Source organism: Botryllus schlosseri, chromosome 13 (genome assembly GCF_051294905.1).
Source record: "Botryllus schlosseri isolate E-star chromosome 13, Bs_hap1, whole genome shotgun sequence".
NCBI classification, from domain to species: Eukaryota; Metazoa; Chordata; class Ascidiacea; order Stolidobranchia; family Styelidae; genus Botryllus; species Botryllus schlosseri.
The window spans coordinates 6,097,627-6,113,820 of record NC_137248.1 but is presented as its reverse complement, the minus strand read 5'-3'; the positions used below and the strand labels follow the sequence as shown (position 1 = coordinate 6,113,820).

General features: G+C 40.1%; 2 protein-coding genes and 1 long non-coding RNA gene across 4 annotated transcripts in view; 1 reads left to right on the top strand and 2 right to left on the bottom strand.

The window, feature by feature from the left end:
* Window positions 1-5,957, bottom strand: part of LOC145454387 (protein smoothened-like) — a 36,468-nt gene extending 30,511 nt beyond the window's left edge. For both annotated transcript variants that reach the window (XM_080332384.1, XM_080332385.1), the window contains exons 1-9: window positions 4,468-5,957; window positions 4,295-4,394; window positions 4,122-4,230; window positions 3,379-3,582; window positions 2,122-2,294; window positions 1,422-1,578; window positions 1,222-1,346; window positions 967-1,130; window positions 18-232 (exon numbers count right to left, since the gene is read on the bottom strand). In XM_080332384.1, the coding sequence (XP_080188510.1) occupies window positions 18-232; window positions 967-1,130; window positions 1,222-1,346; window positions 1,422-1,578; window positions 2,122-2,294; window positions 3,379-3,582; window positions 4,122-4,230; window positions 4,295-4,394; window positions 4,468-4,648 (1,428 nt within the window). In that variant the 5' untranslated portion in view covers window positions 4,649-5,957. The remainder of the gene's footprint in view (window positions 1-17; window positions 233-966; window positions 1,131-1,221; window positions 1,347-1,421; window positions 1,579-2,121; window positions 2,295-3,378; window positions 3,583-4,121; window positions 4,231-4,294; window positions 4,395-4,467) is intronic.
* A 3,163-nt stretch (window positions 5,958-9,120) lies between these two features.
* Window positions 9,121-14,937, top strand: LOC145453673 (uncharacterized). The gene is made up of 2 exons (XR_013919873.1): window positions 9,121-9,685; window positions 12,264-14,937. It is a non-coding gene; the product is annotated as an uncharacterized LOC145453673 (long non-coding RNA).
* On the bottom strand, window positions 13,030-14,933 carry LOC145453668 (cytochrome c oxidase subunit 7C, mitochondrial-like). The gene is made up of 2 exons (XM_080331642.1): window positions 14,800-14,933; window positions 13,030-13,202 (listed from the first exon to the last, which is right to left on the bottom strand). Exons 1-2 carry the CDS (start codon window positions 14,919-14,921, stop codon window positions 13,103-13,105), a joined length of 222 nt encoding a protein of 73 aa, XP_080187768.1. The 5' UTR covers window positions 14,922-14,933; the 3' UTR covers window positions 13,030-13,102.
* Window positions 14,938-16,194: the final 1,257 nt, after the last annotated feature.

Below are 16,194 nucleotides of genomic sequence, written 5' to 3'. Positions count from 1 at the left end.
ATACTGAGGTATTTCACCTTCATGACGGCTATATTCGGCCTGTGTTCGACGACACATTTGCTGTGAGCGGGATCTTCGATGTCAGGATGCAATTTTTCGAGGATGGTAATATTGGCGTCGCATCGAATGAAATCGCGGAAGCTACGGTCCCACAGCGGTTGATTCACGATCTGATACACGTGCGACGCGAACGTAACGAGGACAAAGACGAACGCGCATAGGGCGAACAGACCTGAAATACAACACTGTACCATGAGCCAAGAGCATAGTCTATCCACAAAAATTAAAGAGCAAATAACTATGGCTTTGAAGGAGCTGGAGCCAGTCGTCTTACATAAGACGTACTTGGTCTGAATTCCCGTAAGTTAACAACAGCCCTTCACAAAATAAATAAATGTTGTTGGTCGGGGATTTCGACATCAGAGAAGTCACATGTCCATAGCTGCAAGTCTGCAACCGACCCATTGATATAGTTTTTGCTGTGGCAATAAAATTTACTTTGTAAGGTGTTATCAGTGCACTTTGTGTTGTAGAAGTAAGGCGGAGTCTGCAAGTGTTTACATTAAGGCGACTCTCGTGGTTCAGTGATAATCCAAACTTCAGTGTCTCAAATTTTTGTGCGTTAAAAGATTTCAATACTGTACTAACGAAATGAGGAAGAAAAGCAAAAAATCTGCTGTTGCCAGCTATTTTTGATAAGAGTAGATGGAGCGGGTCATATTTGTCAGATTGAAAAAATGGAGGCATTTGTCCATCCAAATGGTAAATTCCAAACGTGACACGGAAGGTTATGACCCTGATAATTACAGTGGTAAGAGAGGGCTACGGAGCTTGAGCAATTTACTATCTACGCCTGCCCTAAATCCCTGCAAATAACACTTGAACACAAAATTCCATACGAAAACCATACCAGTTGGAAAAAATAGAGAATCCGAAATGGAACGGCCAGCATAGATAAACACTCACCTATCCTAATCATAGTCCACGTGATCTTCGACACGGCGTTATCGCTCAACAGGCCGTCATGCCCGGCCTTCAAACTCAGCAAGCAAAGCAGACCCACACAAAGATAGTAGCCTCCAACCAGCAGCATCAGACCAATCGGTACCAGCAGAAACCCCATCCGATACCTAGAAGACAGTATTTGGCGATTCCACAATGAATAGAATTTTCACTAGGCACTTGAGCTGTATAATATCATCAGAAACAGCGTTTACGAACCAATGATTCTTGTATCCTATGAAGCAGATACCGCTCATGGAATCGCCGTCAATCTCAGAAACGGCAAGCGATGCGATAAGCAAAACAAAGGCAACCGACCATGCAAACAAATGAAAATGAAGAGTCTGTAACATAAAACACAAACTGAAACACAGCACCAACCAAAAACGCGCTCCCGATACTATATTATATACACGCACCTTATCCTTCAAGGGGTCTTGCGATTTTCCGAGCGCTTGAAACATGACTTTCCAAGAGTAGGACAGAACCACGAACCAGGCAACGCCGGCCATAACAAAGTAGTACACAAACACAAAGATGATCACGCACGAAGGTGACTCATGAGAATCGTGGCCCCTGTAAATGAATATTTACAATTGCACGTGATTGCAAGAAAAAATTCAAATTAATTGAGATATTGAAAGTAAAAAGAAGGTAGTACAGTACCGGTACTGTATTGCATCACTACCAGACAATGGATGTACCCTAGCTAAAATCACTACTTTTTATGAGAAATAATAAGGTTAATATGAATATTTAAGATACAGATGTCTCGACACTTTGACTTTGCTACTAATAGGACTATTGCAGTTTCGCAATGACTATTGCAATGCTACATTTTTGTAATACAAATGTGACTAAATGGTAACTGTAACATTCCAGATTCACAAGTTTTCCTCCATGATTTGCACGAAATGCAAAATGCACACGAGATAGGTGTACAGGATTCAATATCCACCCACAACAGAGTAACTGGAATCACAAAATGAGATTGAAAGTCACACATTTGATCAGTAGTGACCGCAGTTGGGAAAAATTTGATACAATGATACTTTCTAGATACCGTATAATTATTGTCCTGCAGTGTATTTATCATATAATCCCGAATGACACACTTACACTGGTTCTCCCAGCCTGACGGTTCCATCCTTCCGGCAAATGATCTCGTCGCGGGACCCTTGAAAAAACTGAGCCAGCCACCCGAACGTGCACAGGAAGAAACACACGTTGATGTAGAATATAATCCTTGCCGGATATCGGCTGGAGTTCTTCCAATCGATAAAGAAGGAGAGCTTAAAAGGATCAAGAAACGGATCATTGAAACAACTGTCTATTTAATCTGGGAATACTTATGTCCAAGTTATTTGAAATGGAAATATGGCGTTCACCTGTGCTGTCAAATACTGCGAAAGAAAATGGGTCGAGAAAATGAAATGGTCCACAAAATTTATCAACCATTTGCTTATGCATAGTGTGAATATCAAAGGTTACTAAAATCATTGCCACCTCATCGATATAAGATATACTCTACGATGGAGCCGATGATATCTGGCTCTTAGGAGAAATGCATCTTTGTCTGGAATAGCAACAAATTTAACAACCGCAGACTACATAGAAACTTAGTGCACTCAACCATAAATAAGAGATTTGGGAATCTCGTAGTAGGCTACTAAGGAACAAAAAATCTATTTCCAAAACGAGACTGTTTGGTAATCCAAAGTAGGTTGCGAATATAAGACAAAGCCTCTATCATTACACTACTGAAAGATTTCTTGAGTATTTTAGTATCAAGTATTTTAGGCTTACACTACTAGTACAAAATCAAATATCTATTACAAATACCCCATATAACAGCTTAAATATCCATTGAGTAGATAGCAGATTGTTAAAATGCATAAATGTAATAATTGAAGAAAGGGGTCTCTCAGCTCAGAATGTTTCCATTTTTGAAATACCTTAACCATGAAAATATTACGCAAAATACAATATTTTTAGCATCATTTATTTGGTGTAATTTGTCTGTTGCACGATGCATCAATAATAAACAATGCATAGCACTGACGCTAAGCAATGAGATGTATCTACTTCTTACAAATGCGATAAGATATACAAAAATAGATATTCAACTAAATCTGGGGTATCGGCAAGCACATGGTGAAGAAGCCAAGTACTTCTGACAGGATTATGTTTGGAACTAATTAAGTGCCGTACCGTAGAAATAATATTTTCAGCCTTACTGCACTGCAGTGGTATAACTTCCATAATCATAGTGCTAAAAAATAAAATTAATAACTAAAGGATGTCCGAGTAATCGACTATGGTTCAAACTAAATGTTATCCGTAAATACGCCATAAAAATCTCTGGAAATATCTTACCATCGCGAAAAGTGTGCAAATTGCAGTTAAGGTTGCACACACAGCGATGAAAACATGCATGTCATCGTGTTCCTGCTGATTGAAGAGCGGATTCATGCATTGTAATCCACAGCCATCCACTCCTTCGTACCACGATGATGGATTCGACGTTGCCATCAATGGCTTTTCACACTGTGACTTGTTGAATGTGCTCGTAATTGCAGTCTGTCATAAGTTAATAACATCGATAAGCCATCATGTTAGCCTACTGTGTGCAGCCTATATTGAACACATTATGAAAGAGTGGCAAGGCACCGATTTATAGATGTGCGGTGTTTCAGGTTAAGTTTTCATCAGCTCTACCAACAGGTTGATTCAAGAAAAGTATACAATGTGAATAGCTAGTGGGTATACTTTGTCTGCATGAGCAATATTGAAGATGTCTTATGATAGTTATACGGTACGACTATGTTGATAGTACTAATAGTAGACTACATATGCCGATCTCTGGATAAAAGCCAAGACGGTCAAACATGTCCTGATATTATTCAAAAATCTATGCTGCTATTGAAACAATGGCATTTGCAACAATCAGTTATATCGCAAGAGATATCACTGACCTTCTTAACGTCATCCAAATACAGACTATGGATTTGAAATTGGTTAGCATTCAGACACAATACTTGGATTAGTGAATACTAGACTGCCTTTCATCAATTTTTGTCACTGTACCACAAAAACAGTTACGGTAACATTATACTTACAGGGCACTTATCAGCATACACTTGATCGTTATCGCAAACCATGAAATCAGGCCAACCATGTTCAATTTCCACAATCTTACACGGGGACTTCATAGCTTGACACAACGTTCTAAAGAGAATATAGGGAAGGTGGTTCAGAATAGTTCGATACCCATTCGATAACAATAAATCACCTGTCTGGGCGGTAAATCGTTCCATTTTCACATTTAGGCAAGTACAGCGCACATAACAGCGGTTGGATAGCTTCCCAACACTTGGGAACACTTCTTAAACCTGAAATAAGACAATCACAGCAAATCATAAAATAAGAAGCTAAGATCTAAGATTCTAACGTTAAGATACAAACCTGACCACAGCAACAATTTTTCCTTTGCCTTCTCCAAAGTATTTGCATCAGACACTAAATCTGTTGACGTTCCAGTATAATCCAATACGGCACCAAAACAGTCACTGACATTGTGCGGGACGCATTCGCCATCAGCTTCTTTTAAGCAAGCCTTTGGTATAGCTTGTAATAACCCATCCATCCTTCAAATCTATTCCCAATATCCTGATTATTTGCAACTACATCCTCCAAGCTAACATACAGTATTTTCAGGATTGATCTAAAAGAAGAAATGAAGTTTGCTTGAAATGCTGACGCAACATGTCGCGAGATCTATCGGTAGAGTTGACTATAGGTATAACTCAATACCAAATATATGATATGAAAACAGCCAATTGAATCATCCATTATCAAATGATACGCATGTACAACCTAGTTGGCCAGATTCATAACTCAATCATACTCGTGCATAAAACAACCATAATTGACTGCTAACTCTGTAACAATGAATATCCATAACATAATAATAATGACAGTACCTAGTCCACAAAAGATTCGGCAAGATTTCAATAGTATTCTTCACTTCCTTTTACAGCCTGAACTTATAGCATCCCAAGTGCCAATGGGAGCATATTGATGATGCTGACACATACGCTATATACCTACCGCCGCTACCGGTACATCATAAGATAACATAATATACGTAACTTTCATTCGACAACAATGAAAAAAAATGCCTGTTCTACACATACAGATAATCTTCTATTAATTTGACCATATCTGGCTGTGGGTTTATCATGACTTTACACAGAAATGTCATTTCGATCAAGGCGCGCAGCTTTGCACTAGCCAACAGGTTTTAGATCTTGTGATACGACCAGGAGGTTTCAAATTCAAAGGGACTACGTTGGAAATAAACTATAATACTCATATGATATAACTATTTGAGCAAAAGGGGGTATAATTTTAATACTAGATTCGGATTATTGTTACCAGCCCTATAGTAACGATAGGGTTACCATACGTCCTCTTACAAGAGGATTTGTCCTGTTTTTTGTTATCCTTGGAGTTTGCCAAAATGTCCTCTTTTTCGAAAACTTTGTTCAAATATAGGGTAAAAATTTGACCGAGTCACAGTAAATCATCAACGGAGAATTCAAAAAGAGAGGTGATTTCTGGAGCGGAGCCGGAAAATGACATTTTTTATTCTAGTCAACCAACCACTAAGTAGGGAAAAATTTATTATTATTTCCCGGATTTCACCCCAGTATTATAAGTCTGGAAAAGTGTCCTCTTTTCAGATTTCCAAAATATGGTAACCCTAGGTAACGATCAACTGCACGACACTGGAAATGGTGGTTGTTTTCTATAATAAATTGTGCATGACAAAAAATTTTCTTGCTGTGAATCATTATACAAATTTAGTCGCATTGTGAAATTGTGATATGTGGCCATTGACCAATAACAAATGGTGTAACAAATGGTAGGCCTACGAATATTGTGACAATGGGACTATTTTGAATCAGACAACGAATTTCGTTGTGAACGAAGTTCGGTAATTCTTTCTTTATATTTTGAACTTTTCATCATTTCCTCTTCATATCCTGGCAAAGTTCGGATCAAAAGTTCTTCTTGCTCCAAATCATAATCACTTGTAAAAGCCAAGTATAATGCATAAACCACTGACAGAGGGAGCAGAAACCGAATAAGATTCAAGACAAATATCTTTCGCTTGCTTGGTATCGTGGGCTGGCCTTTATACACATTTTGGAACAAATTCAGTCTTGATGGATGTGTCTCACTGTGACTAAATTTGAAATTTTCTGCAGTTTGCTTTGGCGCATTGTCCTTGAGCGAACATCCGCAGCTGCTCGATATTGACTTTAGACTTCCCATACGCAGCATATATCCACAAGGTATACGCGCCACAGTGCACGTCTTCATCACAATATTCATGGTTAGGTGGATAATGAAAAGTATAATAGCTAGAAACACTTAGTAATCAGGATACATTGCCCAACTAACCTGCAACGACACACAGCAGATTAGGATAGGGTACTGGCACTCGAAATGGTAAATACAGGCCTATAATTATAACCCGTCAAGGCTCACAGAATGTAATTTCTCAGAATATGAGTACACAAATGCGGATAAATAGTTCAATACGATAGACTCTCTAGTCTCGAATCTGCTCTTATTAAAACCTCAAACCTACAGCCCCCACGTCAATCACATCGAAAAAATCCTCCGACGGGCCCGACCCCTTTCATAAAAACATGGAAAGAGCAAATTTTGCTGATCGACTAATCGTAGTTCTTCGGAAGTGAACTGCGAGAAAAACAGCATTTACACGATTCGCCACATTTGGCGCTATGGTAGCACCGCGGTAAGCTAACTACAACAGCTACGCTAGGTAAAAATTACGATGCGGGTACTGTATTGCAACTAAAGCGTGGCGACTGGGGAGGCGCAGGCGCGTAGAACTTTGTGCCAGAATTTCATTATCTCGATTTTGACAACTTTCAGGGATTTGCCGGAGTCCTTGAGCCAGTCGTTGGGCATAATAAGGTGAAGCGTCATGCAAAATTGGTGTGCACTCTCTGCACCCCTAGTTTTCTAATTTGCGGATAATGATGATCAGCGGGAGATCGCAAATGGTGTCCCGAAGGGATACCGGCATCAGCATGACATTGATTACATCTTAACTCATGCTCAAGCTATTCAAATCGAAATACAAACAATTTTTACTGATACCAGCCATCAGCTCTCAAGTTTACCGGACCACGACCTGGCATATCGACGTCGCCTACCGAAACATGTTCAGTTCGGTTTATTCGCAATTTTTATCAGTTCAATACACCACAAAAATTGCGATTGCGAATTGTAGCATTCATTCTGTCGCTCACTTTTATGTTATCCTTTCTATGGTCCAGTGTGCAGTGCAGGCCTCATGCAGTAGGCCAAGGTGAGTGTCTGATTAATCATCATCGGTTTATTAGCAATTTTTATTAGTTCACTACACCACAAAATTCGATACAATGAAAAGATAGGAAGGAAGGTGTGGCGTCGAAGCGACTTGGAGTCAGACATGGGGTAATCGCGATTAGTAATCGTAATCGATTACGACGATTACAGCATTTTCAAGTAATCGTAATCGCAATCGATTACATTCGAAAAAATTCCGAAGTAATCGTAATCGTAATCGACTACTTCCTATATCTAATCGATTTCTTTGTGAAAGAGCGATTACTTTTTATTAGTACAAGGACTATGACATAACCTCAACATTCGTGAACAAGGAAAATATATTATACCAGGTTAGTGATAGCACAAACGTCTGATTTACAAACGCCACTGCTCATTATTACGTCAGAGGTACTAGCTCCGCTCATGATTGCGTTACAATCCAATCATAATGAATAGATATTCGACGTAGAGTAGACGGTACATTGTAGCGTGATATATGCGTGCGTGCGATATATCAGGTTATGTGGTTATCAATACACCAGACGCCACTACCTCGCAGCAGGATAATAATCACCATTCTGCGTAGTTGCAACTGGTGGCTTATGTATTGATGTTTATGGTTAATAGTTATGCTTAGTTAAACGCAGTTTGTCTTTTGGTGTTTGGCGAGCAGCAGGCCTATATAGTACGTACTTATGTACATTGTACGGGTACACCGGGCAAAGATTAGAAATTTTAACATTACGATTTCCACACGATGCTGATATATATCATAACAGAAGCATTCTTTGCCGTTTATCGTAACGGCAGCTTGCAGTATCTGAATTAAGAAGAAAGCATAATTTTATGTTCACTTTATCTTATTCTCATATGACTCTATACTTGAAACGGGCGGCAATCGTTATTTTGCAATTCTTTACCTGCCGCCATAGCCATCCGCTTCTATGCCATGTTAGCGTGGCTTGCTGCTAGAATGAGGACCAAAACAGCAATTCTTCCTGCACTCCAAAGTTGCCCCAATTTGGTGGTCAATTTTCAATTTGAAGACTGAATTAACGTCCGTAATATAAGTAATTGCATTGTATTACTATTCATTTTTAATCCTATCTAAGACCCCGATAGTCCTAGATTTACCAGTGGAGCTGGGGGCACGTAATTCATAATGATATCATCTGGTATGTTGTTGTAATTACTTCATTGTATGTTGTTAATTCATGAACGCAGGTCTGCTGTATATAACATCAAAAGATATTGCAGTCACCCAAACGTAGATGACCAGAAGAAAAACTTTCGTGAGACGCACGCACAAATAATTGCCGTGTAGGCCTATTTATTCCTCTGTGGGTGGCCCGGGTGGCATTTGTATTGTGGGCTCGGATTTAAAGGATAGGATCATTAGTCACGCACACCCAGCGCGGCTATTGACATTGGACACATGCTCAAAGTTTTCGCCAAGGTCTTTCTTTAGTAATACACTTCTTGGAGTCGCATGTTGGCCGAAACTGCATTTGTCTTTTGGTATGTCGTGGCTCGGTAATGCCTGGGACCGAAATGCTTATTCCTGTAAATTATGCATAATTTTTCATGAGGGTGAGAGGCATGCATTTCAAAATCAATCTACCAGAGACATTTAAATCGCGAAGCCCGAAAAAAAGTTTCCAGTTAACTAAATCTACTTTATAATTTATGTTGGTTTTACCAGATAATTTTGAGTCCCCTTTAAGCGCACTCACCACCTTATTGGGGAGTTTGGGGTGCGGCAGTTACGAACTTGGCAAGAATGCAAATCTTTGGAAGCGACAAATCGTCCCCTGCAAAGTTGGGCAATGGGTACTTTATGACGTAACAAGCAAATGGCGCATCATCTATTGAGAAAGTTGTTATCTCATTAGGCCTTTTCAACGCAATCCTAATATTGTCTTCAATGTATCTTCGAAAATTAGTTCTAAGAAGCAAAGTAAATGTAATCGTGAGTAATCATGATTACTTTTCAAATGTAATCGTAATCGACTACTTCCTGATTTTGCTGTAATCGTAATCGTAATTGCGTGAATCAGAAGTAATCGTAATCGCAATCGATTACATTCTTGAAGCAATCACCCCATGTCTGCTTGGAGTAGTATATGGAATCAGACACCCGCCTTGGCCTAGCCAGGCGATGTAAAGAGGAGGCATGCACTGCACACTTGCACAGTGCACACAGAATGAAAAGTAAAGGAAGATAGTATAGAAAAAAGCAAGCGACAAAAAATAGGGTGGCATGTCATGGAAGGTGAGATCGATAGGTCAGCTCGTGATCCGATAATCTTGAGGATGAACCAGTATTTTAGTGATACCGGTGATTGCTTGTATTTCGACTTGAATGTGGACATGCTCGTCGACTGTCGGATGGCCGGCGGGATACTATTCCACAAATCAGGTCCGACACATTTGACAGAGCGATGATTTTTTCCGTCGATCATATGATATTTATGACTACTCCAAGTCGTTTCGGCACCCTCCTATCTTTTCATTATATCGCAATCTTGCGGTGTAGTTTTGATAGCGCAAAGATAGCGTAGTGGTTTAGCGTCCGGCTTCTTGATCGGTAGGTCGTGGGTTCGATTACCGGCCGGGTCAGACTAAAGACCTGATTAGTAACACTAGTATTCATGGCTTCCCTGCTTGGCGCTCATGCATTACTGGGATAGCATGGAGGTGGTGCATGACTTAAGGAAGCCGTAAAGGCTATATCTGTACTTCCTTGTCCAGCGGCATATGCACATCATGGTATGCATATGCGCAGATCGTGTGTATGTGTATCATGAGTCGGTGTATATGCCTCAAAAAGAATCCAGGACAAAAATAAACTACGTCCTTTTCCTACGTCCTGATATGATAAAATGAATTTCGTAATGTAAATAAAATGATGTTGATGGAAATACCTTTATGTAACGTAGTGATATACCGTAGCTGTGGTATTGCCTCGATCGCTATCTTGTAGTTTATTGGAAAATGATTTTTGATTCAACTAGCATTCGATACTTCGTAGTCCACGTAAGGTCATAACATAATGAGTGTTAGCACAACGATTGACTCGAAACCGAATTACTCGGGTGTGCTATGACCAGGGCCGTAACAGCACTTCGTCAGGCCCCCCCCCAAAAACTTTGGTTTTGGTCCCCCATAGGGTGATAAACCTAACTTCTGGGGGGCTACGCTACTACCCAATAATAAAGATAAATGGCAAAAAATTTTGAAAAAATTGCATAAATTTAAAAAAAATACTCTATGATTTATGCTAATTAACGAAATAATTTTGGGCCCCCTTCGAGCTCGCCCCCCCCCCCCCAATTGGGGGGTTTGGGGTGCGGCAGTTACGGTGCTGGCTATGACCCTGCTCAGCTCGAATATAATCGAGTTGAAATCAGTGTTGGGATGACTCGAGTCATGACTTGACTCGAGTCAGACTCGAGTCAACTTTTTCGTATGACTTGACTTGACTCGAGTCACTTTGCAAAAATGACTTGACTTGACTCGGCGCTTCAAAAATGCAGATTGACTCGTGACTCGGAGCAAAATTTACGAGTCAATTTCAAGTCATCAAGTAAACCGTGTCGATCAAATCACTGTATCTTGTGCATGTTCGGATTATTATTCACGATACGCCGGTGTCACTTGTGAGAGCAACCAGTCGTTCACTGATTGCACATTTCAATGATCATCCATTGTTACATCACAAATAAACTGACCGCAAACGAAATGATCACAGCCTGCGCTGTCGTAATGGTAGTAGATTAATCTATTAAGGCTCTGTCCTGACATTGCACAGCACCCAACTTTACCAACCCTCTTGTATGATTTAAATCGAACGAATATAGTTTATGCGTATATATTTTCACGGATGTGTAGATGGTTAGTAGTTTATTGTACGATATCAATTTCTTTCAACTTCTCGAGGCTTGGTATTCGATCCTCTATTTTGGCTGATAGTAACAGAATGAAGCACGTAGCGCAGAGTTGTCAAACTCAACTGACGTCACGGGCCGGATTCAAACATTCAGTTCACTCGCGGGGCCGCAGCAGTCAAATGATGCCAAAATATTAGCAACTCTTATCTCAATATATGGACTTTTTCGCATCCTCGGAATTGGGTGTCAATTTCAGCGATTTGCTCCTGACGATTTCTATAGAAATCACAACTGCGCTGTCGGGTGGTAATAATTGTGGCCTATGAACATACTCGACATTTGCTATCCTGAAGGAATATTTATGAGAAGTAGTTATGTTACTACAAATTCGAGAAATGTGCTGTATAAAATACAAGAGTTTTTTAAGGTTACTCAGAATTGCTTCGCGGGCCGGATGAAAATTTTGGCAGGGTCGTATGTTTGATACCCCTGATGTAGCTAAACATATACAGTTATTGACGAATTTTATTAGCAGTTCTACGTATGCGTGAGCGATACAACGCATTTTTGCATGTATATTAAATTTTATATTCGTTATTTTATTCAAGATAAACGGCCAATTAACCTGTCTTTAACGCATCTAGCAAAATGTAATGACTTTAAATGATCACTCATACTTCGAAATTTCAATTTGACTTGAATTGAGACTTGAATCGTGACTTGACTCGAGTCATCTCCAAAAAACGAGTGACTTGACTTGACTCGAGTCATCTTCAAAAATCGATTGACTTGACTTGACTCGAGTCAAAATTTGCAATGACTCGTGACTCGAAGGTAGTGACTTGATCCCAACACTGGTTGAAATGGCGAGTCTGACAGCTTCCATCTCACACACCCTTATAAGATCACTATTTTCTCATGTTCTGCATCCGCGGCGAACTTGTGTTAATATATCGATAGATCGAAGGCATCACACCCGTAGACCGCGAATTTCATGAACCAACTGTCCTGAAAATTCTGTCAGACGGACAAAAGACCCGACGAAAGAAAGCACTCACATGGTAGGGAAAGAACTAGAAAGGGCCGCGGCTTCAAAATGATCAACATCGAAAAGAACTGTTACATCGGGCACTCTAGGCCGAGGTGGATGTCAGTCTAAAAAGGATCGCAACTGCGTGTCGTTCGATACTCTCCTATCTGTTCTTTACATCGCATTGTACATTGTGTCTGTGTGTGCCTTGCTCAGATGGAAAATATAACCCATCTGTCTGTCAAACACAAATTTACTGCGGACAAGAAGCAATGTACTGCTGCTGCTCAGTGATGGCACATAAGCTGCTATCAATGTTCTTACAGACTAGATGCGGTTTCGATACGTCTTCTTCTGCAGTTAGGACAGAGATAATAATTTTGTTTGTGTCTTTGATGACTGAACTACAGACAAATCTGCCAGGATTATTAATAACTTGAAGGATTGGGCACAGCCATCAATCTGAAACCATATTTTCGAGTTAATTACAGAGCAGGACTGAGTATTTGCAAACAATATGTATATATAAACAGTAAACACTGTTGTACACATAAAGTCGTACACTCATTTTGCATTTATTGATATACCCGTATTAGATAGGTGCCACACTTCTACATATAGATGCCACGACTGCTGAATTGACCCCTATTCCTCCACAACTTTACCGAAGGATATTGATAGTGAAAAACGCAGCAATGAAATCATGTCTACAAGTTGTATTCTGTCGAATGTCTTATAAAATGCCGAAGAGCATAGCTTGTTTCACATATCATTTTCCGTACTTCTTCTTCAACTGAAAATAGACGGCATAGAACGGAAGGCCAAACCCGGATCCAGCAAAAATTCCCATCTTAACCAGAAGGACCCATCTGAAAGAAAAGAACATATGAGATTTTGTAAGCCAGCAGCTAGAATCTAGAAATGCATTTTAATTTTGCGGAGTCGGGCGGGGAGTGGGAGTTTGAAGGCTAGCCTACATGAAGTCGCAAGGCATAATGAGAGGGTAAAAATATAGTCTTTCGGGTTGAGAGAGGAGACGCATAGAAACCCCATGCAACTACCCAGACCTGCTCAACGTTGGCCCAATTTCCAAGTGTGGAATTTTGTTTCATGCATGTATGCATTTAGAACTGAATTCCACCGGCAAAAACGTTAGCCGTGAACAGTGAACATTTATATCAGGAAAGAAGGCTAATTCATTTATTTAATTTGGTAAACCGACACATATGAAATCTGAGGTGACCAGCACAATGTGACGTATTTGTAAGCACACAATTGCTACCTCCTTTTTCTGGTTCTTGTTGCCTTTTCTGCAATTTTGGGTCAATGGAGGTTTCCCTAGGTTACAAATTTGAATTCACAGCATGACAGCACCAAAAATGGCGCGAGATCTCTAATTTTATTGTGTGAAATTGAACGCTCTCGTATTCGATATTTCATGCTGGTGACGTCATATTTTGTGATACGATTGTTGCTATACAATGTTATTTTGAATTCTCTACTAGTTGCTGACGATTACCCCTGATGAGTGTCAGCCGAAAATATTTGGGTTCATTTCAATATGAATGTACTATTCAATTGTATATTGGAGTTCTGTAAGTCCTCTGTGAAACCTGTCGACACAGATCAACTATATGTAACGTTTGGAGGGAATTAGCGGCAATTTTCAGACACAAACTAGTCAATTCACTCACATCCTAACCACAAAACAATATAAAGTAAAGACTAGTGACAAGATTAACATATGTAGCAAGCCAGTTTGCCCACGTTGTGTGAAGGCAGCGTGTCAAGAAGTCAAAGAAGTGCACTGCGGACAACCTTACGGTTAACTCTAGAGCCAGAGACTGGAATGGGCTTGGGCAAACTAAAAAGCTTATCACATCGTCATAGCATATCATCTGAAAGATGTTCATTTGAGAAGTAGAGTGCACTCTGTAAAGGACTTATGTCAGTCGTCGAGCATGTCTGTAGTTAAAGTTAAAATACAAACAATTTCTACTGAATCAATACTAGTAAGCGCTGTACTTTACCGGACCACGACCTGACACATCGATCTCGCCTTCTGGCACATGCCACCTTTTTTATCACAGGTCCTATCATATAATTTTCTTTCACTTTTCATTCAGTGTGCATGCCTCCATTTATATATCGCCTAGGCCAGGTGGGTGTTTGATTTCGAAGACTACTCCAAGTCGTTTACACACCTTCCTATCTTTCATTATATCGCAGTCTCATGGTGTGTTGAAATGATGAAATTACTAGCAATAATTAAATTGAATTTGAATTGAATCTATACTTCACATAGACAATATGGCTTGGGTAATGTTCAATGTTTGTGACATGCCGTATAATAATAGGCCTACTGCGGTAGCGTAGGAGCAGGTCGTAGACGAGTATTTCATCTTGAAATCGAGACTACTCAATGATTTCAAATAGAAAATAACGGATTGTGATGTAATTTCTGACCTGTTCTGAAATGGATTGAATGGAAGAATATCCTTTGCCGTTGGCGGACCGTGTCCACCAGCTTGACGGGCTGACGTGAGGAAACCTCGTCGCAGGAGTACGGTGGATGTTCGGCCAAGCATTCTTATAGTATAGAAACTGGAAAATTACAATTTTTTCAGTAAGCATGATACAGGAATGAGTGTCACGTAGTTTTGCCACTAGACGCTACCGGTACGGTACCATAACATATAATGAGTTACAGTTGAAACCAGAAATAGGAGTACCGTATAGATAACATAGTGCCAATTGGGCCCTTATCTAAACAATGCCAGATACTGTGTCTATTAAAACTGAACGCTTACTCTACATTTCGACTTACAATAAAGTGAGCACTAGGCAGCAAATCGACCTTGTTCAGGTGTCAAAGGTTATGTTCAGTGATGTGTGATACAAGGACTAAAAACTTATCGGTAGGGTTGGGTAATAATAATATAATATCGTTGGGTTATATCTTTCATCTTGACAAGTCACACACAATGTACAATGCGATGTCATGAACAGATAGGAGGATGTGGAACGACACGCATCAGTAGCGATCGTTTACTCCAACATCCACTTCGGCCTAGAGTGCCCGATGTCACAATTTTTTTCGATGTTGATCTTTTTTGAAGCCGCGGCCCTTTCTACTAGTTCTTTCCATTCCTTGTGAGTGAGTGAGTGCTTTCTTTCGTCGGGTATTTTTCTGGGCTTTTTTATCGCCGTAAGAACGGCATCGGCGGGGGAAGAGGAGCCCAGATAAGGAAGTGGAGATACCTAATCTACGGGGTAACCAAAGCCAAAGTGTGAAAAGGACCACAACATTGTAATACTTAGCAATCTACAACGTGTCTCAAGTCGATCTGAAAATCTCAATACGGACGCATTTTCATCTGCTCAAGCTGTGATATTGACTCATGACACAGTGTAAAAGTGACATTGTTCATTATCTTCACTTTTTCTTTGACGTCCTCTTGCTCTCGCTTTCATTATCTACTCTCGTATTTGTACCGTTCGTCAGGTCTTTTTCTGGACTTTTGTGGAGTCGCCGTATGGATGTTGACATATGGGAGGAGAAACCCAAATAAACCTCCGACAATTCGAAATGTGTGTAATTAACAGATAGGAAGATGTCGCAAAGAGCTGATTGAAGGACTCCTCCCTATATTGTTGTCTTATCGCATTCTTGCGGTGTTCTGAATTGATAAAATACTAATAAAGCGAACTAGAACCATGTGCGGTTCATCACGTTCACCAATTTAGTAATCCCCACTTCCGTATGAATTGCGGTTTTCGAGTTGAGCCGAGAGAGATATGGTATTCTTTTTCGCCTGCACTATCGAGATGCTTTGACGACGGATATGCGATACGGCCTTT

Coding starts and splice junctions, on each gene's coding strand:
- LOC145453668 (XM_080331642.1), bottom strand. CDS start 14,921: ATGCTTGGCCGAACATCCACCGTACTCCTGCGACGAGGTTTCCTCACG. Junction 13,203..14,799: donor TTCAATCCATTTCAGAACAG/GTCAGAAATTAC, acceptor CTTTTCTTTCAG/ATGGGTCCTTCTGGTTAAGA.